General features: G+C 41.5%; 1 protein-coding gene across 1 annotated transcript in view; it reads left to right on the forward strand.

Annotated features, from left to right (window-relative positions):
• The window catches only part of ANKH (ANKH inorganic pyrophosphate transport regulator), a 149680-nt gene that overhangs the window by 79553 nt on the left and 42283 nt on the right, over positions 1-27844 (forward strand). Inside the window, exons 3-7 of the mRNA XM_054018446.1 lie at positions 11626-11842; positions 19803-19921; positions 20607-20690; positions 23518-23688; positions 24379-24513. Of these exons, the coding sequence (XP_053874421.1) occupies positions 11626-11842; positions 19803-19921; positions 20607-20690; positions 23518-23688; positions 24379-24513 (726 nt within the window). The remainder of the gene's footprint in view (positions 1-11625; positions 11843-19802; positions 19922-20606; positions 20691-23517; positions 23689-24378; positions 24514-27844) is intronic.

The following is a 27844-nucleotide window of genomic DNA, read 5'->3' on the forward strand; positions in this document are numbered from 1 at the left end:
CCAACTCAGTTGTACAGCTCTACATCTCTCCCTATCTTGAAATGTTTTCCCCTGAGCAGGAATGCAGATGTAAGTTTGATTGAGGCATGCTGAATATCTGAGGTTAGAATGTGACGGCCTCTCTCGACTCATCAGTACAGCTGCCTCCTCTTCATTCTTTGTTGCAGTGGCAAGGATTCTCCATCTTCATTAAACTCCATGCAGCACTACTGGCCTAATTATCCATAAGCTTCTTGGCTGCTACTGTCATCAGGATCAGCACATTTGCTTTTGAAGACAGTTTTTGTGCAATTCTGCCAGGGTCTGGTGGGAGCTGTAAGCTCTCTGGAATCATCTGCTATGTTGGATTTAGCCTCTTTCTTTAAACCTCCTACGGCACAAAACTGTCATAATATTTGAAGGGTGGAAATGAAGGGACTATACTGACCGCTAAAGAGAGGCCCTGCTCCTGGTCACAGACTAGCAGGCATTCCAAGTAAGGGGATGAGAGGATCATGCAAGAGGGCTCATTCTTGCTTTTTATTTGCACTAGTTATGGTGAAGAGGAGAAATTTATAAATTATTGATTGTATTCTATTCTTTTGGGCACTTACGCTGTAGCAGTCCCACTGGGCATACTAACCTTTTCCTCACAGTCATATTTTGTTTATAGAATCATAGCATCGGAGGGCTGGAAGGGACTTCAAGAGGTCATCTAGTCAATCCCCCCCCCCCCCCCCTCGTGCTAAAGCAAGATCAAGTATAGTAGACTGTCCCTGACAGGTATTTGTCTAACCTGTTTTTAACAACAGGAATTCCACAACATCCTTAGGTAAACTTTATGTAAGCAGCCTGTATAGGCTGGTCAGATAAGTTAGCATACCCACGTTTTTACTAATGGCTTCACAAAACCTGACCTGGGGCTCAAATTTTTGTGCTAGAAGAAAGCAAGAGGAAGAAGTGCTTCAGCTGTCACTTCAGAGATAAAAGTAACTCTTCTTTCTGTCAGCCTGTGATAGTCTGAAGGGTACATGATTTCCACTATATTTCTATTCATCTCTCTTTAGTACTGAAGTTTGTGGAGAAAAATAACATTTTATATAAAAATGCAGGTCTCCAAATTACACTCTTTGGCACTTCTTGATATTTTCATATAGTTCATAACAGTGGTGGGAAACCTGTGGCCCGTGGGCTGCACGCAGCCTGTCAGGGAAATCCATTGGCGGGCCACCAGACAGTTTGTTTACATTTGCATGGCCGTCTGCAGTTCCCAGTGTCTGCGGTTCATCATTCCTGGCCAATGGAAGCTGCGGAGAGCGGCACGGGTCACAGGGATGTGCTGACCACCACTTCCCGCAGCTCCCAATGGCCGGGATTGGTGAACCGCGGACACTGGGAGCTGCGGACAGCTGTGCACATATAAACAAACTGTCTGGCGGCCAGCCAGCGGATTACCCCGATGGGCCGCAGGTTGCCCACCACTGGTTTATAACCTATATTCTTGTCTGTAAGACTAAGTACTTATATATATGTACTACCTCCACTACTTCAGTTGTGAGGGTAGAGCAGTACATTTGTCTGCCACCTGGTTTGCTTCAGCTCTTCTAGATCATGTTCCTAACTGCTATTTAAAAAAGTGTCCTTTTCATTCACGCCTGGCTCAATAGTGACCAAGAGCTGTTCCCTTCTGATGGCTATTACTTGGTCTTAGTAGTTCACAAGGGACCCAACCACAGTTAGAAAGGCAGAGAATTAAATAGCCTCTCTCCCTAAAGGAAGCCACACTTGGCCCAGGTTTAGGCAACAAGAGGAAGCTTGTGCTGTTCTTGCTCATGTTGAGCCTGGTTCTACTCCTGCTGAAGTCAAAGGGAAGGTTTCTTTTGACTTGGACAGCCTTGGACTGAAGTCCAACACTTGTACACAAAGGACCTGATCCAAATTCTGTTCATTTGGTACGGATCATTAGCAACTCACTGACTCCAAGAAAAAATATATATAACGTAATGCCACAAGAAGAAGCACATGACTGAAACATTGTCAAAATGTAGACCGTTGTGTTTGTGTAATCAAAGTGAGTGTTACTGCTTTTTAAATCAATCTCCTGTGCTTTTTGTGTTTTATGGCTGTATACAGTTTATATATCGCTGAGAATAAAGGGTATGTTCTGTAGTCTTCTATAAGAAATCTGAAGGCCAATATTTAATTCAGTGTCTTTTTCAAAGATCTGATCTTTGGGGCAGAGATTGTCATGTGTGTTCTATTGCACCTGGCACAATGAACCATGATCCTGATGGGGGTCTGACTGCTACTATAATATAATATAAATATAACTAACAATTCATGTTTCATTATGGTCCTTATTAGTTAACAATCAGGCTTTTTAAAGAAACAACCCCTGGAAATTCCCACTGGTACAGAACACAAACATCCCCTGTGGTTAACATATTTTACTAGATGCTGCAGAGTTGGTTTTAAATTAAGACTAGTGTTCTTGTTGCAAACAAATGCTGTTGAAATGCAAGTAATTTCCAGTACCTTTCCCAGCAACAGAACAGGTGATGACATAACAGGAGGGATTCCTACTTTGCTGAGCTAATGATCTCTCTTCTTACCATATGATCTAGTTATATAGGTATTTATCCAACATGTTCATGGTTAGGATACCATACTGGTGGAGATGTAGTTGTACTACTATGCGAGATTAAGAGTAAAGTAGATCAGTGATATGGCAGTAAATCTGGTCTTCTTTTAATAAAAATCAGAGGACCAGATTTCCTGATAAACTACCTGCTGTGTGTTGTTCTGGCAATGTAGTGTGTCATGGCAGCAGCACAAAGCAAAGCAACTAGAGTGTACTAGTGAATCCGGTACAGAATGTACAGGGTGACAAGACTTAGAGTGAAAACTCAGAACAGTTATTGCAGAGAGAGAAGGGACTGGAGGGTAGGGAGAGACTGTCCACTCTTTCTTTCCCCAGTTCAACAAAGACTTCTGCCTCCCTCTCATGATTGAGGGTGGAGGTGGGGGTGAGGGAAGGCTATTGTCCTTGAGACATACACATGCTTAGCCAACCCATTGTCAGTTTCAGACTTAGCTTTTGAGGTTTCAGTCAGGTGGCTAAACTGGCAAGATGGATCCAAAAAAAAAAAAAAAAAAAACCCAGGCACAATCCCAGTTTTCAAAGACTTGAGTAAACCTATCAAATATAAGACATCAACAAATTCCAATCTTCTCTATATCATATTCTGCCCTCCAGGATGAAGATTAGGGAGTTATGAGAACAGCGACGACAATTACCAAATACTGGATTTTATTTACTTTTGTTTAACAGCCATAGATTCAACCCTGAGACAATCATGAGTATTTGAGGTTAACCACACAGTAAATACATCTGTAGGAATACACTTAAGTTGGACCCAAGTTATTGAAATGTTATGCTTTAATGCTCAGGTGTTTGGCAATTTTTCTAAATATCCTTAAAACTGAGTGCAGAACATGTACATCTTGATCGTATGATTGTAGGTGGACTCCCATATAAGATATATGGCCTAGTTCCCACTAAAGTTAGTGAAAGTAGAGGAACTCCCAGAACCCGGCCTAAGAGAGAGACTGAGGTCTGGTCTATACTACCCGCCTGAATTGGTGGGTAGAAATCGACCTCTCGGGGATCGATTTATCGCGTCCCGTCGGGATGCGACAATCGATCCCCAAATCGGCGCTCTAACTCCACCAGCGGAGGTGGTAGTAAGCGCCGCCGACAAAAAGCGGCAGAAGTCTATTTTGCCGCCGTCCTCACAACGGGGTAAGTCGGCTGCAATATGTCGAATTCAGCTACGCTATTCACGTAGCTGAATTTGCGTATCTTAAATCGATCTTAAATCCCCGCTGTAGTGTAGATGTACCCTCTCAGAAGACAGCTCACCAGAGTTATGTCTTTAGGCTGGAAGCATGCATTTCTGCCTACATTACTGAATAATGCTGACAGCATATTTAAAGTAGGAAAAACAATGCCCGAGAGACTTCTTCCCAAAGCTCCCTATTGGTTTCTAGGGCACTGTCTTTTCGCATGAAAGACTCCTGTGTTAATAATACATTTTGCTGCAGGTGACACTACCCATGCATTGGAGATTTGATGAAGGTTACACCCAAGTTTCTTGTCAAGCTGAGGAAACCAGTTAAAATGGCCAGGGTTTTGGTTTGTTTGTTTGTTTGTTTGTTTGTAAGGACACTGAGCTCTACTAGTTGCTCTTCAGCACTGGAGACTTCTGAATGACACTATAAAAACCAAGACCCTGCTGGTTCTGTGTGTAAATTAAAGACAGCCTGACACTTTTCATAAGAGAAGATGGGGGAGGGGTTGTTTGCATGTCCTTGGCCAAAGTTTCACCTCCCCAGCTAATGTCATACTGTGCTGTGGCTTGCTGATTCCCTTCACAATGGAAGTAACAGTATTTCAGTCATGCTCTGGATGAAAGATGCTATGTGTGTGTAAATTAGGGTTAATATAGACCCAAAACAAAATTTCTCTCTCACACACAGGTTGGACTACAGCCTTGCACTGTAGCTGTGACATGATATTTTGTATAAAGAGCATAGTGTGAAGAGGAGGGTCAGTGAGGAGGGGATTCTAACTACTCATAATAAAAATGTTTAAGAAAACAAACCAACTGGAAACAAAAAGCGTGTGTTACTACTTGTGGAGAAGGAGAGTGACTGACTATCATTAGTTACCTCCCAATTGCTAATAATGAAGTGGCATAGGAGGAGCAGTTATAACTTGCATGCCTGGCTTTTAAAACACTTGCCAAAAGAGGATCGATCACTTATTTCAACCAAATATATCTTATACCTGCACTGTGTGCATTGTCTGGAAAGTAATATTCTCTAGATTGTAAGAACCAGACCCTTGGCTGGTTCAAGGCAGTATAGCACCACTGCTGTCAAAGGACCAACACTGATTTGTGCCAGCTGAGGGTCTGGCCCTAATTAGCCATTTGTAAAAGAAAACAAAATGCTCATGTCACCCACACTGCACATCTAATCTTTTAGAAAGGTGATAAAATATTGGGACAGTATTCCTCCATGTGGTCCTCTGTCTGCACAACATGAAATCCAGGCAGTGCACTGTGAGTGATATGCAAGTCCAAGGAGAAGCAGAAGGGAGAGGGGAAAATGCAGCTTTAGTAAGCAAACTGTGAACACAGAACGACACTAATAGTTGCTTACATGTTTTTTCTACACTTATGTTATCAGGTGTCCTAGTAGGAACCAAAAAAATAGAGGAAGTTTTCCTTATAATTTTGCCCTTCATGTTTCTATAACTAAACCACTATCGTGATTTAATGTTTAACATATCTGGCTGACAAAAATGAATGAATGGTTTTAAATCAATTTCTCAGTTCTCCTTCACACCAGTATCTGTCCCATGTAATTTCACTGATTTTCACATATATTTTTTACATAACACGCATTTTTAAGGCTGGATCAGTGTTGGACATGAATTGGTTGATAGCCTTAATCTCAACCAGGTCAACAAAACTCAAGATTGCACATACAGACCAACATCCATAAATGCTGCCTGGGATTTAACTTCTGTTAAGGTAGTAAACTTTGGGGCCAAACTTAGTTCACTCTGTTTATAATGAGATTTATGCAAAGTTTCAGTTGCATCAATATAAGCAACTGTTCTGTAAGCAAGGAGTAAAGTGAGTGATCAACCATGCTATGGACTAGTTCCAGAGTGCTCAGTGTGCAATATATTTTAAAGGCCTGAGAATTACATTTATTTATAAGTAGAAATTTAATACACAACCCATCCAACAAGAGTTGACTGTTCCCTGCAGACTGTTTACTGATGCATTCAGTTCATCAGCAGTTGGTATGATTAGGCTATTGTATAACAAAAATCATGTAAATATGAAAAATATAATAGGCCAAGGTCTTAGCTGGAATAACTCATTTAAATGAGTGTTACAAAAGGGTTAATTCTGCCCCTTCTGTCTATTGCACACCTGAGGGATATGGTACTGTAATTTTTGCACTTAATAGACATTTGACAAAGATGTGACAGACAGGTAATTATTGTGAAATTATGTCATTCTTCTGCTATTGTATGCTATGTGCCATGTATCGGGTACAGATTCATTTTTGGTAAGAGTTATAATAAATAAATAATGGTGTGCCTTTCTATAGCTCCTTCCCTCTGAGCAACTGAAAGTGCTTGACAAATGTTAAGTATGTAAGCTTCAGAATATCCCTGTGAGATACAATAATCTCTTCACCCAACAAAAATACAGCAGCTATTTGAACAGTGCCAACTAACACTAGGCACCCTTTTAGGAAGAACATATCCAATTGACGCTGCAGGAAAAAAATTTAGGTGTAGAGTTTAATTATTCAAGGTGAAGTTTAGCCTCTACCTCAGGGTCAACACCTCTGCAGCTAAAAGGAGTGCCATGGGATTTCAAATTATAAAAGTGTGAGGAACTTGGTTTTATCATTCTGCCAGAAGACAGCAACCCCAACATCACAGTAGCTCCCAATACTATACTGGGGCAAAGGTTCAGTAATGATGCAGGAGAGAACGACGTCATCTACTAAATTACCAGCACCGCTCCCTGAAGCATCTCTGTTTTCCTTGGTGGTGTTCCATCCAAATCTGGCATGAAGAGATTTAAAAAATAAACTAATTGACCAGTCATAAGCTAATGGAACAGTCACTGAATGATGCATGATCTGTCAACCTTACAGAAAGGGCCTTTGGCACAGATTTTAGAAGTATTTAGGCATTGCTCCATTCAGGGTGTAACTCCTAACTGACTTAGGAGCCAAATTCTCATTTTTAAAAATGAGAAGTGCCTAAGTCAGTTTTGAAAATTAGATGCAGGCTCCCAAGTCAGATAAGCATTACAATGCTGAGCAGAGCAAAGCCTAAATACCTTTTGAAAAACTTATGATTCATCTGACAAGTCATGCTGATCTTTTTGGATACAGATTGTAACTTGTTTGGAACAAATATGGAACACAGATGCTGTTTATTCAGTTTTGTCAATGATTTTATGCACACAAAGCATGTACACAAACTGTAGTCAGTGATACAACAAGAAGTGGAAAGTGTTCCTTGGTTTATGACTTTTAAAAAAGATATGGAATTGCAGCTGTAACAGGAAATTAAATTGGAAGATTACCAAGTGCTGCCAGTGTTTGTCATGTCATGGAACCCAGCAAACATTTTTATCTTTCATATGATGCACAGAATAAGCTCTCCAAGTTTCTGGGTTTTCTCATTGATTTAAGGGTATCAAATATGATGAGATCAACAGGTTTTGAAAGCTGTGATTGAATAGTTTGTCCATTCATCTCTTTAAAGTGAAAATGGAAAAATAAATTGGTGAGGCACATCAATCAAAATTAGTGGTTTTTCTGGAGGAAGTTATTGAAACTAAGCAGCTAGTAGACAGTTACATTTACTGTAAGTTTTCTAAAGTGGTCTTCCACAGGAAATACTTTTTCCAGTGGCTCATTTATTGACATTACTATTTCATGTCTGACCTTAGAGGGATTTCTTCATGTCTGCAAGCTGTTCCTCAGTAGGACAACTTGATGGCAACATTCCTCTAACAAAGTAGGGCTCCTTTACAATACCTGGTGCACAGTGTGGGAATTGGGGGGAATCCCATGGCAATTCAGGTGTGTTTACTTTGTTGTAGTTTGTTTACACAGAAAATGTCTGAGCTCACTCTTAAATGATGGGGGAGCAGAGTCCCACCCTAGAATCACTCACTCTTGTCCATTCCTAGTTATGTGGTAAATGGACACAGAGCGATTATGGTCTAAATTCACCCCAAATTCAGTTGACTTCAGAGCTTCATCTAGGGTGAATTTTTTCTCCTATGTGTAATGAGGATTTTTCTGGGTCTGTTAGTTTCTTAGGCCATAGCTTTCTCAGAGATCATATTCTCACTGGCATTTTATGGACCCATTTAGCTCAGATTGGAGGGCTCTTTCCGTCTGGGTAACCACTGACAGGCATGGGTCTCAACTAAATGCATAGACTGTCAGATAAACTGCCATCCTGTCGGTGATAGATTCATTACTCTTCTGCATAGGCCTTGACAACGAGTAGTAGTCCTAACAGGATGGAAGTGCCTGATATGGTGAATTATGCCTAAAAATATATGCGGCTTTGTTTTCAAGTGACAGGATTAATTTAGGTTGCAGAGTGCCCTGAACGCTTTAGCTATTACTCTGAAAATTAGAACCACCAGAAATAGTTTACTGCAAGCAAAAGACAATGGGAAGGAAAGGAGGAATAAAAGTCAAATAATGCCCTTCAAAGAATGCAGTAGGCACCCTCTATTTTTTTTCCATCTAAAAGATGGAAATTTCCCCTGTTCCTAGCAGTGCTGGCAGAGGCGTGGAAAGATCTGATTGCTGTTGAAGTGAAAGAAATTACTATCTTGATAACCAGTACAATGTACTTCACAAACATCATTTGAGCCTGCCACCAGCTGTGAAAGAGTATGTGGAAGAAAAGTGTACTCACCACAGCTGTGCCTTCTTGTGGTGAGCATGGCATGGTGGCCTCTTCTCCTGCTGACAGCCACTCCAGTTTCCAGTGTAAACCAAGTCCAGCACCAGTAGTTTGGCAGCATCATTCTGGAGTCTTGGCTCTAGGGTCTTCATGCCTCTGCCCTAGGTGAATTAGAAGGGGAACCCAGGTCCACCCTCTACTCTGGATACCAGTCCAGGGACCTTGAATGAAGCAGACAAGGTCTGTTTGTTTAAACTCTGCTGTATCCCTGGGCTGCTTCCTCCCATGGCCCCCAAGTAGGCCTCTCACAGCCTTTTGCTGGACTGACTCGTCTGCTGGTCCCCAAAAAAGGGGAATCAAACAAGTTATGGAGAACAAAAGAAACAGGAAGTGCCACACCAGCCCTCCTGCCCCAAGGAAGCTCTGACACTTAAGAATCTCTAGTTAGACTCTGGCCCCAGATGGCCCTTCCTTCACAGGGCTAGCTGAAGCGGTCCACTACCTCTCCAGTCAGTCATTATTGAATTGGCCTTTTCCTCTTTTGATTCCTCCCTCCAGGCTTGACACCTTGCACAGGTGAAGCAGGATGGGTCTGATTGGGTTCACAGGCTCACATTAAACCCTTCTTGGTCCGTATGGGTTCTGTATACCCAATCACAGGTAGGTAAGTATGAGAGCACCCATTTCACAGGGTGTAAACCAAGGTGTAGTGAGACTGAGTACTTCAGAGTCGCACAAGAGTCAGAGGAAAGGATTTCATAAGTGAAAGCTTCAAATTCTGCAGAAGTTATTTACTCTCCATGGTCACCAGGGAAGGCTTGTCCCTAGCAGGTGGGATTATTTCAGGTCATGCCCCAAATTGGACAGATTGCACTATATGTGTGTTGTCAGTAGGCTATCCATATGACCAATAAGTCCTGAAGTGCGTTAATCACATCCCATAGGCATCCTCAGTCCATTAAGGAGCCCCTACCAGCACCAATGTCTGCTGTTGCCCTGGTGGAGTTCAATGATTAAGGTGTTTGCAAGAGATCTGCTTCATTCTGAGACTGGTTCCAACTGTACAGCACCATGCCCAGAATCTATATCTGGGAAGCTCAGCTCTTAAAGGCATAGCCCCTAATACCACTGTCCCATGTATAAGTGGCCAAGGTACAAGCTTAAAGCTCTGAAACAGTTTTAACATCCTTGCTTTTTTATGCAGCTATTATAGGGAATCATACAGGCTAAGGGCTTGATCCTTGTCATGGTGGATGGCTACCACCAGTTTTTTCTACAGCATTCTTAAGGAGTAAGCAAACTGTGTGCACAGGATGCCATCTTTTTTGGGTATGATTTACTCTGCAAGATTAGATACAACTTGCACCCTTGCCAAATGCAGCACATGCATTATGTAGGCCCCAGAAGCAGCTGTGTGTAACAGTAGGAGGGAAGATCTTATGCGTCTTACACGTGATGGGGTAAGGTCATTGTCTGGGAGAAGGACAAAATAGAGCAAAAAGGCTGAAAAATATGGAACTTCATTTATTATGTTTAGTGCATAGTGTAGTGCAAGAGACCATTTTGATGGGCATCAGGTATGGAGAACTTGTTGCAATTTTATGTCATGCTGGAGACATCGATTTAGTTTTAACATCAGCAAATGGCAGTGAAGCATCTTACAGGGAGATTGAAAAGGAAAAAAAATATTAGAGGCTAAATGCTGCCCTCCAACATATGAAAACAACTTCTGTTGAAGCCAATAGGAGTTGCCTGCTTGTATGTGCTTCACATAGAACAGTGATGTTGAAATGCTAAGACTTGAATCTAGTTATCCTATGATAGTCAAATGTAGATATTTTACCTTCAAACAAAGCTCAGTGCCAGGGGTGGTACGTAAGTGGAAGACACTGCAGTTTTGGAGTCAGGGGAGAGGTAAAAGATGTTCCTGATTGGTCAGTTCTTTGTGGACCTGTCACTATCTCTCATCTGTGACCCATAAGAACTAAATTCTTATGAAATCAAGTTGTCATTCCATCCTTTGTGCTTTTTGAGTCTAATCCTGTTTTAACCATTTACTGAATACCTTAAGTGATTGATGCTATGGCAGTGAAGACAAAAACTCTGTCATATTTAGTCAATACATTTGAAATGTGCTCGGTGTAATCTTTTCCTGAGTTCTGAGGAAAATGTTTGGCATTTTTCTCTTGGTTCAATTTAGATATGAAGATAATCTGTTAAATTATTGGAGATTTGGGCAGGAGGGACACTTTTTTTTCCTCCGTATCTGCAAGGTATTTGCTAAACTATTCAAAATAAGAACAACTTGAAATACAGATATTTTGTGTTTCATTATTTTTAATAAGTTGAGAATTTTGCTTAATAAAGGGGTGCAGCGTCTCAATCTTATTTTGAAACATGAAATTATATGGGAGGAAGAACACCATGGGTGTAGAATCAGGTACCCACTCATGGTCAACATGAATATAGCGCAACTCCTTTTACAGTGAAATGGACTTTAAGCCCCAAGTAATTTCAATGCATCGTAATGGACCAGCTGCAGTTCCAGTTTTGTATCTTTGCATATGGGTAAAATTTCATTCTCCTTTGCAAGAGGCTAACCTGGACTACATGTTACTAAAGTCACACCTAAGTCCTCACATGGGACTTTTTGGCCTTCTGCCCAGTGATCCATTTCACATAGTAAAGTTGTTCAAGTACTGCACTTCAGTATAAGGGGGTTCCATTTGATAACTTTAAAAACAAATTACTAATGTTTTATTTCATGAAACACTTTGTGTTTAAATCCTCTGTAGTTTCTTACTGACCACTGTAAATTGGAACACTTGGTATCTGTCTCACCGTGCAGCTATACAATAGAGCTGTGCAGCACAGTAAATTGAAACTGTACAGTGTGTGAAAAGTTTTCGTATGCACTTTGCCAGTATGTATTTTGATGTTTCAGAGTCACTTTATATCTGTGCATGCAGGAAGAATGTCAAGTCAATACAGATCAAAAGTGGTTATGACTTAACTTTTGGTAAACTGTTTCTATGGAAACAGCCTGCATCATATTGTTTTTCCAGACGCTGTCTACATTTTGAAGTATTCTTTGTTTTTCTGTATTTCAACAGGCCTTGAACAGGGGTATCGCAGCTGTTAAGGAAGATGCTGTGGAAATGCTGGCCAGCTATGGGCTGGCCTATTCCCTTATGAAGTTCTTCACAGGTCCAATGAGTGACTTCAAGAATGTGGGTTTGGTGTTTGTGAACAGCAAACGAGACAGGACCAAAGCCGTTTTGTGCATGGTTGTGGCTGGTGCGGTGGCTGCTGTATTTCATACCTTGATAGGTAAGCCTTTCTCACTGTTTACTTAAGGTACTGGATGACTGGTTGACTTTGCTTTTCCATCCCATCCACCAGAGCTGCTTAACCTGTAGCTCTCCTCACGCTTAGAAATGAAAACTTAGGAGGAACTATGAGATTGTCTTGTGGCTGGAGTTCTGTCTAGACTACAAAATGTCACTGTTTTAGAATGGTAAATTCCATCTGTAGTTCTTGCTCATGCGCAAATATACACCATTCCTACCAGTGTGTGGTTGCTCAACTTACCGCTGGCCTGTTTCATCCGTGTTTGGCAGTAGCACAGTTGTCAGGCTGGAACCCGGTCATAGCACTGTCATACTGCTGTGCAGATGAGATTCGTCTGTGTAAATGGGTTTCCCAGTTCTTTTCTGTAGGAGGCCATCCCAATGTGTTATAAGAAGTGCTTTTTTCCTTCAATCAGGATTTCCTAGCACCTTTAGTAGATACTTACATTGCCACCCACATCACAGTAGGAGCACCTTAGTATCTGTTCCCCCATGTCAGCCATTTCATAATGATAAACTGTGTAGTAAAGAGGATCAGACAGGCTGCTTTAAAAATAACCAGTATTACCTTCTGTTAGCCGTAGTAAAAGCTTCATTGTCCATTTCTGGTGGATAGCTAAACTCTTGCACCAGCTGCTACAGACATCACATCTTGCAAAACCCAAGAGCCACTGGCAAGCGAGACCAGGACCCTGACTGGAGCAGGGAGAATATACAAATAGACCTGGAGTTGGCTAGGAAGAAGTTAACAATATTTGCAGATTTCTGCAAGACTCACCAAATGTGATATTGAACTGAGTATCAGCCAGTATGATGGAATATTCAAGGCCATGAAGGTTTAGTTTCTGAGAACATTAGACCACAACCAAGAGCCTAGCAGAAATTGGACCTCCTGCATCTTTAAGAACTATCTGCTCTGGTGCCCCAAACAACCTCCAACCCACCTCACAGAATGGAGACTGATGTAGCCCTTGCAACAAGGAAAATGATGAAGAGGAGACTGAGCAGGAGAAAGAAAGTGAAGTCCCTGTAACAGGTATAGTGTTTGGTATTCTTTGTGTCTATGTGCTGTCGGAGGGGAAGGAATGCATGGAATGTGAATGGACTTGGGCAGCCATCTGGGGGCCTGCTGTTTTCTGGGAATTAGGCAGGTGTTTGATGGCAATATCTATCGCTGTACGTGGAGCTACAGCAGGTGGCCTGCACATGGACCCATTGTTCATTGTCAGGCTGTCAGTATCTCAACCGCCATACGCCCTGCAAGTCATCACGCAGGCCCTGCCCTTGTACTTTCTGTACTTGCATAAGAGCATTATGGAAGAACAGATGTCCACTGATGTTATCTCCTGGCTTGGTGCCACCTTTTAATCATGCTTAGCAGCCCTATGACCCTTTAAACACGCAGAAACAGGCACCCAATGTTAAGACATCTCGTGTTAAGACCATGGCCCCACATGTTAATTAAAAGGCTAATTTTACCCTTTGTTGTTTTTATGACCGTATGTAGGCAATGTGCTTATTGGCTGCAATAGCCCTTTGCCAAGGTCATCCTGTCACTAATTTAATAAGTTAAAAAACCATCAGTGAAATTAATTCATTGATCTCCCTGACATCCACAGGCCACCTCAATGTATGAGGGTGGCTCAGGATTTTGTACTGAAGATTATAAGCAGTCAGTGTTGTAAACCCGTATTCATTTGCAAGATCTGCCATAAGATTTCTTGGCTTGGATCTTTCACCCAGCCTTGAGATGGTCTTTCAGTTGTCCACCTTGTCCAGTTTGTGTACCAGGTTGAACAGAGGGCAGTTTTACCATCTGGGAAGAGTTCATTTTTCTGATCCATCTCATTTTGGTTTTAAGCCATGTGGGTTCCTGCTGACTCACAATAAATCAGCCAGATTTCCAAGCTGAAGGCTATAGATTGACTGCTTCTTAGGTACTTGGGGCTTTTGGTTAAAGATGGCTGTGAGTAGTCATTTCTAAACACGCTGGTTGAGTTACCCGAGGTTTGCTGAAGTACAGAGCATTGCAATATTTTAACATGTATATGCCTGAAAATATATGAAGACCACCTCTGAGAGTGGAGGATGACCCAAGACAATGGCATTAGTCAGATTCCCAGCACTAAATCATTGTGATGCTGCTAAGTTATATCTCAAGTTCCCTTTGAACATGTTTTAAAACCTGCTTGTTCCTTTCTGACCCACAGATGTACAACCTCCAGAGTGGGGGGGAAGAAGAGAAGGAGGAACCAAGTGACAGTCTGGCAGCTGGTCTTCAGCAGCTGTGAGATTGTCACAAACCTCTGCCAGGAAGCAAAAGGCCCAGGGTATCGATGCTCAACAAATGAAAAAAAATATCTCCAGACTGCAGTGAGATTCTCTGATGTAGTCTGTAGGTGAAGAACAAGGGAGGATGACATGTCTGTCCATGGAGTGTGAGACTCAACGATGGAAGAACAAAAAACCCTAGGGAACAAGAGAAGAGTCTTGTTCTTAGCTAAGAAGAGTCAGAGGGAAGAAGACAACAAGTGGCAGTGGAGAAGGAAATGCTCATTTGCAGCTATGATTGAGTCTATCAGCAGCACTCAGACAGAACTGACGAAGAGCAGCCCCCACTCCTTTACAATGCCAAAATAGACCGCTTCAACCCTGTAACTCACTTACTTCCTTCTCCACCAGGATCTCCTTTCTAGCCCTTCACATGAGCCACAGGAATCCTCTATGTGGGTGTCCAACTGAGCCAAACAATCCAGACTCCCATCTGCAAGCTGTGTGTATCTTGTACTTACACCTTCCGCGCCACCCCCCAAATCACCATAGTATGAGAGCCTCACCAACAATTTTCACAACACACCCTGGGCAAGTAATATGAGGAATTGAGAAAGTCAGTGACTTGGCCAGGATCACCCAGGAAAATGTCAGAGGTGGGAATTGAAACCACATTTCCTTCCCACTTACAGTCCCAGTCTAATGCCTTAGCCACAAAACCATCCTTCCACTGGCCATTTCAGTTTAGAGCTAGACATTGAAATGTGTGCTCTATTCCTTATCCTGTGATGTTTTGGGGTCAGCTGCTGCTACCAGTTAATTAAAGCATAACTTTGTGGGAAGTCTGTTACATCTTAGGGTATAAACAAGCTGTGACTTACTTCTGAGTATTTTGTAGGAATAGCATCTGGGAAGGAACCGTGTGCTGTGAGAGAAGGAATATGATACAACAGAGGTCTCATTTATTGCATGCATACAAAAATTTGCTACATCTTACCAATATTAAACTTGTAAGAGAAGGGGATTCATTTATATTACAATTCTCCATTTTATCAGCTACTTGGCAGCTGTTCTGTACTAACTGGGACCTGTTTAATACTAGCTCCATGATAGGTCATTCTGCATCTTCCCCTTTGCTGTAGACACAATAGCACAATTCATCCCTTATCAGTAGAGCTCTGCAAATCTGCAGATATCCGCTTTATATCTGCGGATGCGGATATCCATGGACCATGTTTGCGGATCGGATACCGATATAAATTTTGTATCCGTGCAGGGCTCTGCTTATCAGATTTCCTGTTTTGGCACTTGTTGCCATTTAATGCACCCTTTCTCAGCAGGAGTTTCAAGATGCTGGGATAACACTCTGGCCATTTCTTTTCAATTGAATATATGTTACATTCGCCATTGCTGAAGTTCTAGGAATGACAGAAACTAGCAGTAGCTTTGGAGATGCAGCTAAAGTCATAGTCCCTGTGACTAAGTAGACACCTCTACATCCCCTTCCTCTTGCAAATGCACACTGCCACCATTTTGCTCCTGGTGAGGCAGTAGATGAAGTGTCACTTGTCAGCTTCAGCACAAAGCAGAACTTCAGCAGCCAGGCTAACTGATGGCAGGCTGAATCCCCTAGAAGCTCGTAGCAATGCCATTCATTTTCCATTGTGGTTGCAGACACAGGCCCCTATCCTGCAGCACCTGCACAGGAGAGTGGCTTTACAGTTGTTAATAATCCCCCTGGACTCCATGGGACTAATCATATGCATAGCGATTGGTGCATAAAGGATCAAGGGCCTGGTTTCCAGCTAACACGGTCAATAGTTGTTAGTGCCAAAATATAGAGTGTGTGAATGAAGGTTAACTGCACCATTTTTGTGGTCAGTCAAGTTCTAACCATGCCTACCTGACTAGCTGATACCAAATGTTCTGCCACCTGTAGCATAGACTGGAACACTGACCTGACCGTGAGTCAGATTATCCAGGTTATTCTAATCTTAGTTTTCATAGACTTCTGGTGGGATTCTTGTTCTAATCACCTAGCCTATCATTAAAGTAATCATCATCCATGCCTACTTTGCAGGGGGTGATAAGACAGAACTCATTAAAAAGGGTATAATGCATTGACATCCTGAGATGATGATGCTGTAGCAGTAGCTAAAATTAACAATTTACATTTCTGCTAATTAACTTAGTCATTTTCTCCTCAACAACATAGTCACAGAGCAGAGAAGGAATGGAGTGATCCCAGACTCAAATTTGGTGTATTTTTTGGCCAGTTAAAATGAATCTTACTTTAAAATTGGAACAGCTATATCTGGAGTGTTATGAGGCATTAAGCTGTCTGAGAAATCCTCAGGCATTTCCAGATTTTGAAGAGCTCAAAGAATACAGTATTCCAACTTTGTGGCACATCTACCTGATGACAAGAAGTTTTTCATTTCACAAGTCTACAAGAACAGTTTATTTTTAAAATTGGCATCAAAGTAGGAAGATGGACTATATCCAGAGAATTCATCAATTAATCCAAAGCCACCTGTGATATTTTCCCAGTAGAGCTAATATTTATGTGTGGCTTTATGTCTGAACATTAACGATAGCACCTCCTGGGAGGGTTCTTTTTGTTTCCTTTGTGACACAAGAAAAACGTGCAGGATAGTGGATGACCCCAGAACGACTTAACAGTGGTGCCATTTATTTAAGACTCTGCTGTCATTAATACAGTTTATGCATGGGTCAGCCAAGCTCCAGGAGCATATTCAGTTGTGCATTTGTTTCAGGGATGTCGACTGTGTGGGGGCTATTGGTTGGTGTTTTATAGAAGCAGCCATAGGGAAGATGTTCGATTTATATGCACGATATTCCACTAGTCAGATAAATCCAATAGCGAAAATGCCTGTCCTTATGACTCTGAACAGACTCGTATAACAAAGAGCCAAGCTAGAGTTTTTACTTAAATGCAAGCAGCAAGACTTGTAGACATATGAAAGGGAATCTGTAGAAATTGTATGAGTTATCACGGGAGAACAAAACAGGCTTAAATTATTATTAATTTTATATTGTGTTTCATAATAAGTTCAGCTGGCTTGTCAAGGTTACATTCTAATTAATCAGCGAGTGCTTTATTCACATTTGAGAGACACATGCCTGAATATTTATCAGTAAATCTTAGCCGAGAGCAGCCTGCTGATATCCTCTAAGGATGAAAACAGCTTTTTAGTAACATCACCAAAAGTGTTTGTCACCTTTCACTTACATGTGGAAATTAGGTTAACTGTTTTAAAGCTAACATTAAGCTCAGCTGTTATGACTTCAACAACAATGTCAAAAATTCAGTAGGTTTTTGTCTAACATTAAGGGATTTCAGTGCTTGTAAAACATGCCAGATTGAAAGCCCTAGAGAGTGAAGTGCTCTGTCTAGGGAATAGGTCCTTTTTGGGCAGAAGCTGTACAAGCCTCTCCATAATGCCCTGCCAACGTGCTCCAACCCTGTGTTGGAGCACACATGTCCAGGAGTAAGGCTGGTTCCGACTCCATGCTCATCCAGTCCTTGGGCACTAATCGAGGTTTTTGTGACCATGCACTTCTTTTTTTAATCTCTATATCTTCCAGAGCCAAGAGGGTTGCTCTACTACTTGCTTTTATGGAAGTGGAGAGGAGGGAGAAAAAAGAGAGGGCTGAGAAAACGGAGAGCCTCTTTGCCTCTCCATCCTCAGTTGCTCATGGAAGCCCCTCTTCAAGAAGTGGGTCCACAGGACACAAAGGGTGCAAAGGGCAGGAAGGGACAGGGTCAAGAGGATATTTGTCCCTGTAAGGAACTTAACACCCCGTAGCTCCTGCAAGAGTTTTAGCTGTCTCACCACATGGTTTTAGTCTATAGGTGTGAATGGAACCTAACACAGACCTCACAGAATCTGAGTGTAATGAAATATGTTCTTCACGTCTCTTCCAAAGTTGCACAAGCTCATTCAAGTCAGTTTTTATTTTAGGGAGCAGACATGAGGGGCTGCTCTGCAATGAAAGCAACAGCATTCAAAGGAATTGTAAAAATCTGTAGGTAGCACACACTGTTTACAAAGTATTGAGTGAAAAGTGAAGTGGACACATAGATATTTGTTTTTAAAAAATAGCCACAGCTGGTATCAGTTGATATGCGAAAATGATCACAAAATGAATATTTTAAGACAAAAGAACTGAGGCAACCTGCCAGGACTCAGGAAGTAAGGTTAGAGTTCTATTTTACAGAATGGTTCCCTGGTACTATTCAAAAGGCAATTAGGCTGATTGTTTGGGAGTGACTCTAAGTACAGCTTGGCGATTACTAGGGTGATCTGACAGACTGCAAGCCTGGCCATAATAATATAGAGAGCAGAAATTTCATAAGGACTAGAAAACAAGTATAAAATGGAGGTTTTATTTGTTTATCTTGCTTTGTGTTTTCCCAGCCTTCTGGTGGAAATATGTTGCCCCTATTCCTGTTTCTATCATTAGATCTAGTTGTCATTACTTGCCCATCATTTTAGAAGAGTGTTATAATGAGAGATAAACCTCTCTTTGAATCCCCTAACCTTGTGACTGTGTTATCACTCAGTAATTGCAAAACAATGCTAGGCTCAGTTCCTCTGACTGTCCTCAAACGGTGTTCTATATTCAACAAAACTGAGATTTTGTGGCTGTGTAAGCAAATTTCCTTCCTTCTTGAGTAACCTGCCAGTTCCACTAGGATAGCTGGTTTTAGGCTAAAACAAAGCTGGATTAGACCACTGTTATTAACACACATGAATTGGATAATATAAGCAAATGTATAAAGGATGTAACATGCTGTTAAGTATCTATCTATATCTTTTTGTAATATAGTGAAGGGTATGCAAAAAAAATTACAATAATAGCATGACTTGTCAACCTTAATGCTCTTTTAACATTTTTTTTTAAATGTAAGGTTATACATCTTTATAGTGGTTTTTAATAGTTATTGGGATTTATTTTTCTTTCCCCACCTGTAATGTTAGGATCTAGTACTGAGAGTCCAGCTATATTGGCCTTAAATGAAAAGGAAGTTGTGTCACATTTAGAAACCTCTAAATTTGTGAAGTTCAAAGCCACTTTAACGAACATCTTAAAAATAGCTCTTACCTAAGGATGAACCAGGACTAGAAACAGGTGCATTGCCCACTGAAAAGTTGGAATTGTGCAGTTTCCATTAGCACAGATAATCCATTTCTAGCCTTGTGATATATTAGCCCTTAAACCATGGAAGGAAAGTGACAGTCACCTGAGGCTGCCCCAGAGGTTTTGCAATGTTGGAACACGTGTCAGTAGAAACGATTAGTGGACAAGGTGAAGGGGAGGTTTGTTGCATGCCTTTATAATTCAACATGTGATTTCACTGTTTTGTACACGTTTGACAGGTAATATTATCAGTGTTATATGGTGCTATGTGTTTTATAAACTTTTAAGAATACTTATAAGCTTATTCTCTAATATGTACCTGCAAAATACATTGAAAGGCTGTATTCGTAAGACACTACAAAAAACCCTGATTAGGAAGAGAAGGTGGGATTTTCAGAAGTGCCTAGAGGTTAGATGCCTAACTCACACGTGCTTTTGAACATCCCAGCCAGAATCTGTCAGTTTAACCAAATTATTTTTTTGCCATTCTTTTATTTCTGCAGCGTATAGCGATTTGGGGTATTACATTATTAACAAGCTGCACCATGTGGATGAATCGGTGGGAAGTAAAACTAGACGGGCCTTCCTTTATCTTGCTGCCTTCCCTTTTATGGATGCCATGGTGAGTGTCTGGCTCAGAACTGAATTTTAGTTGTCACTTCTCTCTGGGATGTTCCCAGCTTATAGAACCCAACTATTTGACAGGTATTTGGAGAGGCATTGAAGGAGAGCTTGCCCATGCAAGTAATTCCTCTGCTCTATTAAAGATTTTGCAGACTATGCTACTGATGTATACCTACACCCCAGTCACTTTCGCCAAATAACTAAGTATGAAAAGAAGTGGCATCAGTGAGTTACTTTTTAAAGGCAGGAGTTTGTAGCAATATTCAATATACCCATTAGCCAGTGAGATCAGAGCTACATTTTATACACAATGAAAGCTGGTGAATAAAAAGAAAACCTATTACTTGGATTTGTTAGAACTCTAATAACACCCTCCCCTCCCCCCACCAGGAATAAAGGCTGCTGCTCATTACTATATTCCCTTCTCAGCAGCTACTGTACAGTCATTTAAACCGAGCCTCTCTCCCAGCCCTGGCAAAGAGTTAAAAAGCTGCAGTGTCGTCTCTGTATTATTGGCCTAGATTTGTTCAGATTCACATGAGAGGCTGACTCAGATGCAGGCAAGAGCTGCATAAATGGTTTGTGTAAAGTTTAGCAGTAAGAAAGTAGTCAGGGCTCGGAACCTGAACCTAATAGATGTATCCAGGTTGGTCACTTTCTAAACAAAATTCTGTCCTTTACAGGCTTGGACCCATGCTGGCATTCTGTTGAAACACAAGCACAGTTTCCTTGTGGGATGTGCCTCCATCTCAGATGTCATAGCTCAGGTAATGACTCATCTCAGCAAAAGTTGTACCTGCTGCACTATAGGCCGGATCCTGGCCCACGCTCTGGAGCCCTGTAGCTACTCTAAACAAGCATTTGAGGTTTCCTCCAGCTTGTCAAAACTCCTCCCCGGCTTACAACCTGCTTTACGCCTTCCTCCCAGCATGCTGGCAGCGGCGGGGTTGTACCTGGAGTGTGCTGTACTTCAGCAGTCCACACTGCATAGAGGCCCCTCGGTGGCAGTTGTAGCTGAGGCTGTTCTCACTTCCTCACAAGTCAGATAACTCCAGGAATGGGGAGCCAGGATGGCTTGGTTTAATGCAATGTCTCACTGCAGCTATGCCCTTCCTGAAAGCACAGGAGTTCAGTGAAACACAATGGCTGCCATGTGTTCCAGGACATGGTACCTTTCTACGAATGTTACTAAAAATTTTAAGCTCTCTTGGGGGAGGGACTGTCTTTTACCATATTTTGTACAGCTCCTAGCATAATAGGGCTGAAATCCTGAGTGGGGCCTTAGACTGTACGGCAATAAAATATATATTTGATTCCTCAGTTTTCCCTTCATCCCTCAATGATGCACTTGTTGATTAACTTGGTGAAATTCCAGCCATACTGCAATAACATATGCTGTCTCCCGAGTGTGAGGATAGCTCAGCAAGCAATATTCTTGTTGCAGGCCCTGAATGTTTCATGTTCAAAACTGCAGTCAGAACTTAGGTTAAACACGTTGGTGCTGCAGTGCATTATTAGGAAGGGTCCTGCATTGTTTCAACTTCCATTACCTGAGTGATGTGTTAAACATATGTCCCCTTCATTCTGCACTTTACTAGACATCCATTGTGGAAAGTCATTTAAATTCATGTTTGATATTGAGTACCGATATTGCAGTTCTCATTTTTAAAGCGCTTAAACTTTTACACAAATTTAGCTTCACAGCACCTGGTACGTAGGCCAGTGTTGTCATTCTCATTTAGTGGTGGGGGAAGTGAAGGCAGAGACGGAGCATGTGACTCGTGCAAGGTCAGAGGGAATCTGAACTCAAGAGCTCTGGGCTCTAAATCCTTCATTCAGTTCTATAGATCACCTTCCCTCTATTAAGTAAAAACAGTCATATACTGAAGGGTTAAACCTTTTGGTCTGTTACCCTATGTTAGATACTCCTTTTTGCACTGGATACCATGTAGAGTGAAATCTCTGCAATTAATATAAGTTAGAGGTAATTATAACAAGCTAACTTAATAACAAAGAAATCCACTTAATGGGTCTGACTCTCATCTCATTCTAGAGTGACCTTGGAAGTCAGTGGTATAAGACTAGTATGAAAACAGAATGTAGCCAGCTAGGCCTCATTCTCCATGTTTTTGCATCTTGTCTAGTCATTCAGACCTGAGCAAAGAGATTATAACACTACCATCTTAATCTGGCAGTGCTTTAGATACACACACTTTGCACAAGGGCAAGTTGACTAAACAAGGTGTAAGGCCATTGAAAATGAACTCCACAATATCTCCTCTTTCTATAACAGAATACTTATGGGACAAGAGCATTTCCAGAAGGGCAAAATCACTGACTGTTGGACTTCCCTGCATCAGTTGACACTAGCAAAGTGAACATAAGCAGTAGTAACATCTGTTTAATAAGAACTTTACCTGTAGTCCTGAAGATGTGATTGATGGTTTTTGTTCTGAGCCCTTTAATTCTTTCCTCTCTTGAGCAGCTTTAGGATGAGCAACTTCATTGAAAAAATTTCCACAGTACCATCCTAAATCAGCTGTTTTGCAATCCTCCTATAAACAGCATTACCAGCCTAGTAAATACTTAGTGTTTATTTCTTTTTAAAGCAAGACATACATTAGGTGTAATCGCTGTCTGCACATAATATAAAACCAATGAGAGAAGGATGTATTGAGTACCACAGAACCATGTATTTAGTAAGCAAACCCAACGCCATGTGTTCATTCAGAACTCATTGTAGTCCCAGCCCTTGCCAATAGAGTCATTTTCCGTTCTTTCAGTCACAGAACCATGTCAAGCAGGCTTCCCAATTTTCCCCATGGAGACCTCTGGAATTTAACTGGGATGCTCAGGCTCTGTGATGAATGTGAAAGAGTTAAAGTTATTATCTTAAATGCTAAAATCCAGGAAGTGTAGTGGGGTTGATTCTCACCATAATCTGATGTATTCGTGGGATTTGGTATTTAGTATTAAAGTTTACCAGTTAAAATTATGCCAAGAGAAAACCCAGCTATCTTGCTTGAAGCCAGTGCAAAGTTCGAATTGAAGTGGGATTCCCTTCTAACCACTGAGTTTTAAATACTGAAAAATCATATTTGACTTGCTTAAAGAGTCAAAGAAGTCCATGTTCTTTTTAATGAGACTTTCAAAAAAGAGACACTTAGAAATTGCTATTGAAATCCTACTCCCTAGCAAAATGGGTCAACACCATGTGGAACTGGTTAGGCTACTGGCCACCTGGAACTCACTCCCAACACCAAGACTAAATGCATGCAAACGTATTCATCCTTATGGTTACCTGCACCTACCCCCGTTACCAGTACTTTGTCCACCTATAGCCTGGTGTCAAATCCTGAATGTGAATTCTCTGGGACAAGGACTGTCTTTATTCTACTCGTTTGTACAGCGCCTAGTACAATGGAGAGCTAATCCCTAACTAGGGTCTCTAGGCACTACCACAATGTAATCTGCATCTGTGTGGCAGTGTCAGAGATGGATTGGTTTTGGGTACAGCAGGAAATACTGGGCCCTTTGTTTAAAATAGAAAACCCCTAACCTGTCTACTTGTTTTGTTCCTCTTCTCTCTTTTAGGTTGTTTTTGTAGCCATTCTGCTTCACAGTCACTTGGAATGCAAAGAGCCTCTCCTTATCCCAATCTTATCCTTGTACATGGGGGCACTGGTCCGATGTACCACCTTATGCCTGGGCTACTACAAGAATATACATGACATTATTCCTGACAGCAGTGGGCCTGAGATGGGGGTATGTCTTAATGCCTGGTAGGACTTACTGTGCAATCAGGTTAGCTAGTGTTTATGAGGCTTGTATGCTTTCTGTCCCTCAGGAAAAAAAAGCACATAACGCTTAGTTTCAAACATACCCTTGTGCATACCAATTCAATGACCGTGTACATGGCAGCTACCCGACAGTGTCCTGTGTGAGAGCGGTATAGTGTATCCTTATGTTAGTACCTCTATGGCTATGCTAAGCACATTCCCGCTAATGTTATATTAGTACATAGGATCATTAGCACAGCAAATGTATTTATATGCTACAAGGATGACATTGGAAACTGACATTCTGAGAAATTCCTCCCTGTGTGAGGAAGCTATGTGTCAGAACACCTCTTTTTTTTCCTTGAATGTCGTGCAGTAATTCACAAATCCCTCACTGCAGTTCAATGCCTTCATAACCGGTTGCCAGGACAAATTATGCAAATACTTTGTACATCAATTATTCAGATCTAGTAGGGCTGTTAAGAATGCACAGCTACCTTTAATTCTGTGTCGCTAACGTGGGACATTGCATTTTCATGGCTCTGGCTCTGGTGTGCTTTTGAATGAGGCAAGTCAACTGAGGGGTGGGAAAAGCGAGAAAAAATCCTTTGGTTGTGCTTTTGGTTCTGTCCTGCCTGTTTGTGTCAAAAGGGACTTTGTTTCTCTTACGCTGCAGGGAGATGCTACAATAAGGAAGATGCTGAGTTTTTGGTGGCCTTTGGCATTAATTTTGGCAACTCAGCGAATCAGTCGACCCATTGTCAACCTTTTTGTCTCCCGGGACCTGGGCGGCAGCTCTGCCGCCACAGAGGTATGTGAATCCCTGGGAAGCTGGGTGCCATTTTGTACTGAAATGTTTTATGGTTGTACTGCATTCCACACACAAAAGAAGTCATCCTTGCTTACATTTTCTAAGGAAGCAGGGTGTTCATTCCCATCCATATACAGCACCTCCTGATGTGTTTTCCTCTCATCCATAGGAACAGGGGAAAGCGGTCTCAAATGCAAATGCTAAGTGGGCATTTTCCCCAGGATGCTAAAAGCAAGCGGAAGATGTTGGCCTAATTTCTGCCTCTTAACATGAAGCCTCCAGTCCCACTTACATCCCACTCTAAACAATGTCTTATTAAATGTATCATGGGACCACAGATTCCAGTCAAGTATCCTGGGGTTTCAAGATGTGCGCAGTGACAGGCAATGGAAGCTCCAGAGCCTGGTGAATTCAGGAGAGTTGTCTGGGGTCTCATTCCCCACTGGGTTGCCTCTTGCATAGTTATTTACAGCTATGCAAAGCGTTGTGACACATTACCATTATGATTTGTTAACTTTTGGCACAGTTGTAAGTGACTGTATAGGAGGTAAGGCATGGAAGAATCAGGCTCCTGGCTGGGATGTGAGTGCTTGGGTTGTTTCACATACACATACATACCTGTCTACCTCTTGGGCACTTTCTAAACTGATTGAAGTAGGGTTCCAAAGGCCAGTTCTTGGCTCCATTGTCCCAAAGATGTATCCTGCTTAACATCTTGAAGGTACCAGTTCTTTTATCTCTGTTAAGTGCTCACTTTCTGAAATACTCATCAGAGGTGACGTTCAAGCAGTCCACAGAGGCACAGGTTTCTTGTAACTGCAACACGAAATCCTGTGCTTACAGAAAGTGTGCATCTTCATGTGGTCCTTCCCCCATTTAAATCACTGGGATTTTTGCCATTGATTTAAATGGGAGGAGGATTAGGGTTTTTTGTGATTTTTTTTTTCCCTTTGTTTTTTTCAATAAGGGGGGAAAAAACTAGGAAACTAAATGCAGACTCCTACCTTTCTGAAATGTGAAGGATGTACAGAAAGTCCTAATGTTAAGGTTTTCACAGACATAGTAACATGGCCCTGTTGGACATATATATTGGTGGGATAAATCCCATGAATGGAATATTGGTATAGAGGGGTATAGTTTGTTCAGGAAGGACAGGACGGGGAGGCAGGAGGGGAAGGAATGAGGTATCGCTTAATACATCAAGAATATATACACTCTTTCTGAGATCCAGAAGGAGGTGAGAGGAAGACCAGTTGAAAGTTTCTGGGTGAAGATGAAAGAGGAAAAGAAACATGGATGATGGCATGGTAGGGGTCTACTATGGGAGGAGGGATAGCTCAGTGGTTTGAGCATTGGCCTGTTAAACCCAGGGTTGTGAGTTCAATCCTTGAGGGGGCCACTTAAGGATCTGGGGCGAAATCAGTACTTGGTCCTGCTAGTGAAGGCAGGGTCCCTTCCAGTTCTATGAGATAGGTATATCTCCATATATTATTATAGTATACTATAGGTGAAAATCAGGAAGGAGTGGTGGATGAGGCATTTCTAAAACAAATAACAGAAATATCCAGAACACAAGGGGGACTTTAACTACACAGTCATCTGTTGGAAAAGTAATAGAGCAAAACACAAAATATCTAGTAAGTTCTTTGAATGTATGTAGGACAACTTTTGTTTCAGAAACTGTAGGGAGTAAGCATCAGTGACAGTCATTTTAGGCTTAATTCTGGCCAACAGAGTGAAATTGATTGCAAATCTGAAGGTAGAATGCAAATTGGGTGAAAGTGATCATGACATTGCTCTGAAATCAACAAAATTAAATTCAGCAAAGACAAATACAAAGTATTACACTTAGGAAGGAAAAAATCAAATGTACAACTACAAAATAGGGACTAACTAGCTAGGCGGTACTACTGCAGACAAGGATCTGGATCACAATCTGAATATGAGTCAACAATGTGATATAATTGTGAAAAAAGCTAATATCTTCTTAGGATGTATTAACAGGAGTATCATATGTAAGACACGGGAGGTAATTGTCCTGTTCTGTGGAACCCTTGTGAGGAGCACTGCATCCATTTTTGGGTGCCACATTTAAGATAAATGTGGACAAATTTGAGAAAGTCCAGAGGAGAGCAACAAAAATGATAAAAGGTTTAGAAAACCCGACTTATAAAGAAAGGTTAAAAAGACTGGGCATATTTAGAGAGGGACCTGATAGCCTACAGATATTTGTTTTCCATGTCCACTGAAGGTATGACAAGAAGTAATCCATTTAAACTGGGAGATTTAGGTTAGATATTAGAAAAACCTTTCCAACTATAAAGGATAGTTAAGCACTGGAATAGGTTACCGAGGAAGGTTGTGAAATCCCCATCATTGAATGTTTTTAAGCAGAGGTTAGACAAACACCTGTCCGGGATGGTCTAGTTTCACTCGGTCATGCCTCAGTGCAGGGGACTGGACTAGATGACCTCTTGAGGTCTCTTCCAGCCCTATATATGATCCTATATCATATTTTTCAAACACTTGAGAAATTCCATTGACAGCATGTGTATAAGTGCTTTCAGGAATGGGCCTAACTATTTTAGGACAGTAAGCTATTCAAGCCAAGGACTTTGACTGCTTATGTGTTTGTGCTGTGCTTAGTCCAGTGGAGTGCTTGGGCACCGTTTCAGTACAAGGGAACAGAATAGGTTAACTAACCTCTCCTTTGCTTTTCCCGACTGTTGATGGTTTTAGATATGCCACTTAAACATTTGTTGAATAGATCTTTTGCCTTTCATTACTATTAATGGCAAAAGCATGTCACAGTTGTAGCTGGTGGCTGACTGGGTCTTCCTCGTTCTCAGCAATTGTGCTTTTCATCTCTGGTTTCTGAAAAGGGAAGTGCTGGCAACATAGACAATTGCCATACACTAGGCTTGAGTATAGGCAAGGGCTTTCAAATTTCCCTGCTAGCAGCTCTCAATGTTTGGCTATAAGAGATGGGGTGCCTGGAAGGAGATACAGTGTTAACACATTTATGAGGGTAACTAGCCCACATGCCTCAGTTGATTCCTGGGTTTTTTTTTTAAACCAGGGTTGTCAACTTGGGGGTTTCTATTAATGTTAAAATCTCATATACGTTTATCAAAGTAGGAGAGTCATAGCCTGTGCATTGAGACACCATCACTCAAGTTAAAAATCCTGGAGGATATTTAAATACTAAAGCAATCTCTAAATTAATCCGAAGAGACTCTAGTACACATAAAGAGATGCTAAACAGTGGGCTGAGCTATTGCTGGGCCCTGGTATCAAAATACGTAAAGAATAAATCATTTCTATAACTATT

The sequence above is a fragment of the Malaclemys terrapin genome, chromosome 2 (assembly GCF_027887155.1).
Source record: "Malaclemys terrapin pileata isolate rMalTer1 chromosome 2, rMalTer1.hap1, whole genome shotgun sequence".
In the NCBI taxonomy this organism is placed as follows: Eukaryota; Metazoa; Chordata; order Testudines; family Emydidae; genus Malaclemys; species Malaclemys terrapin.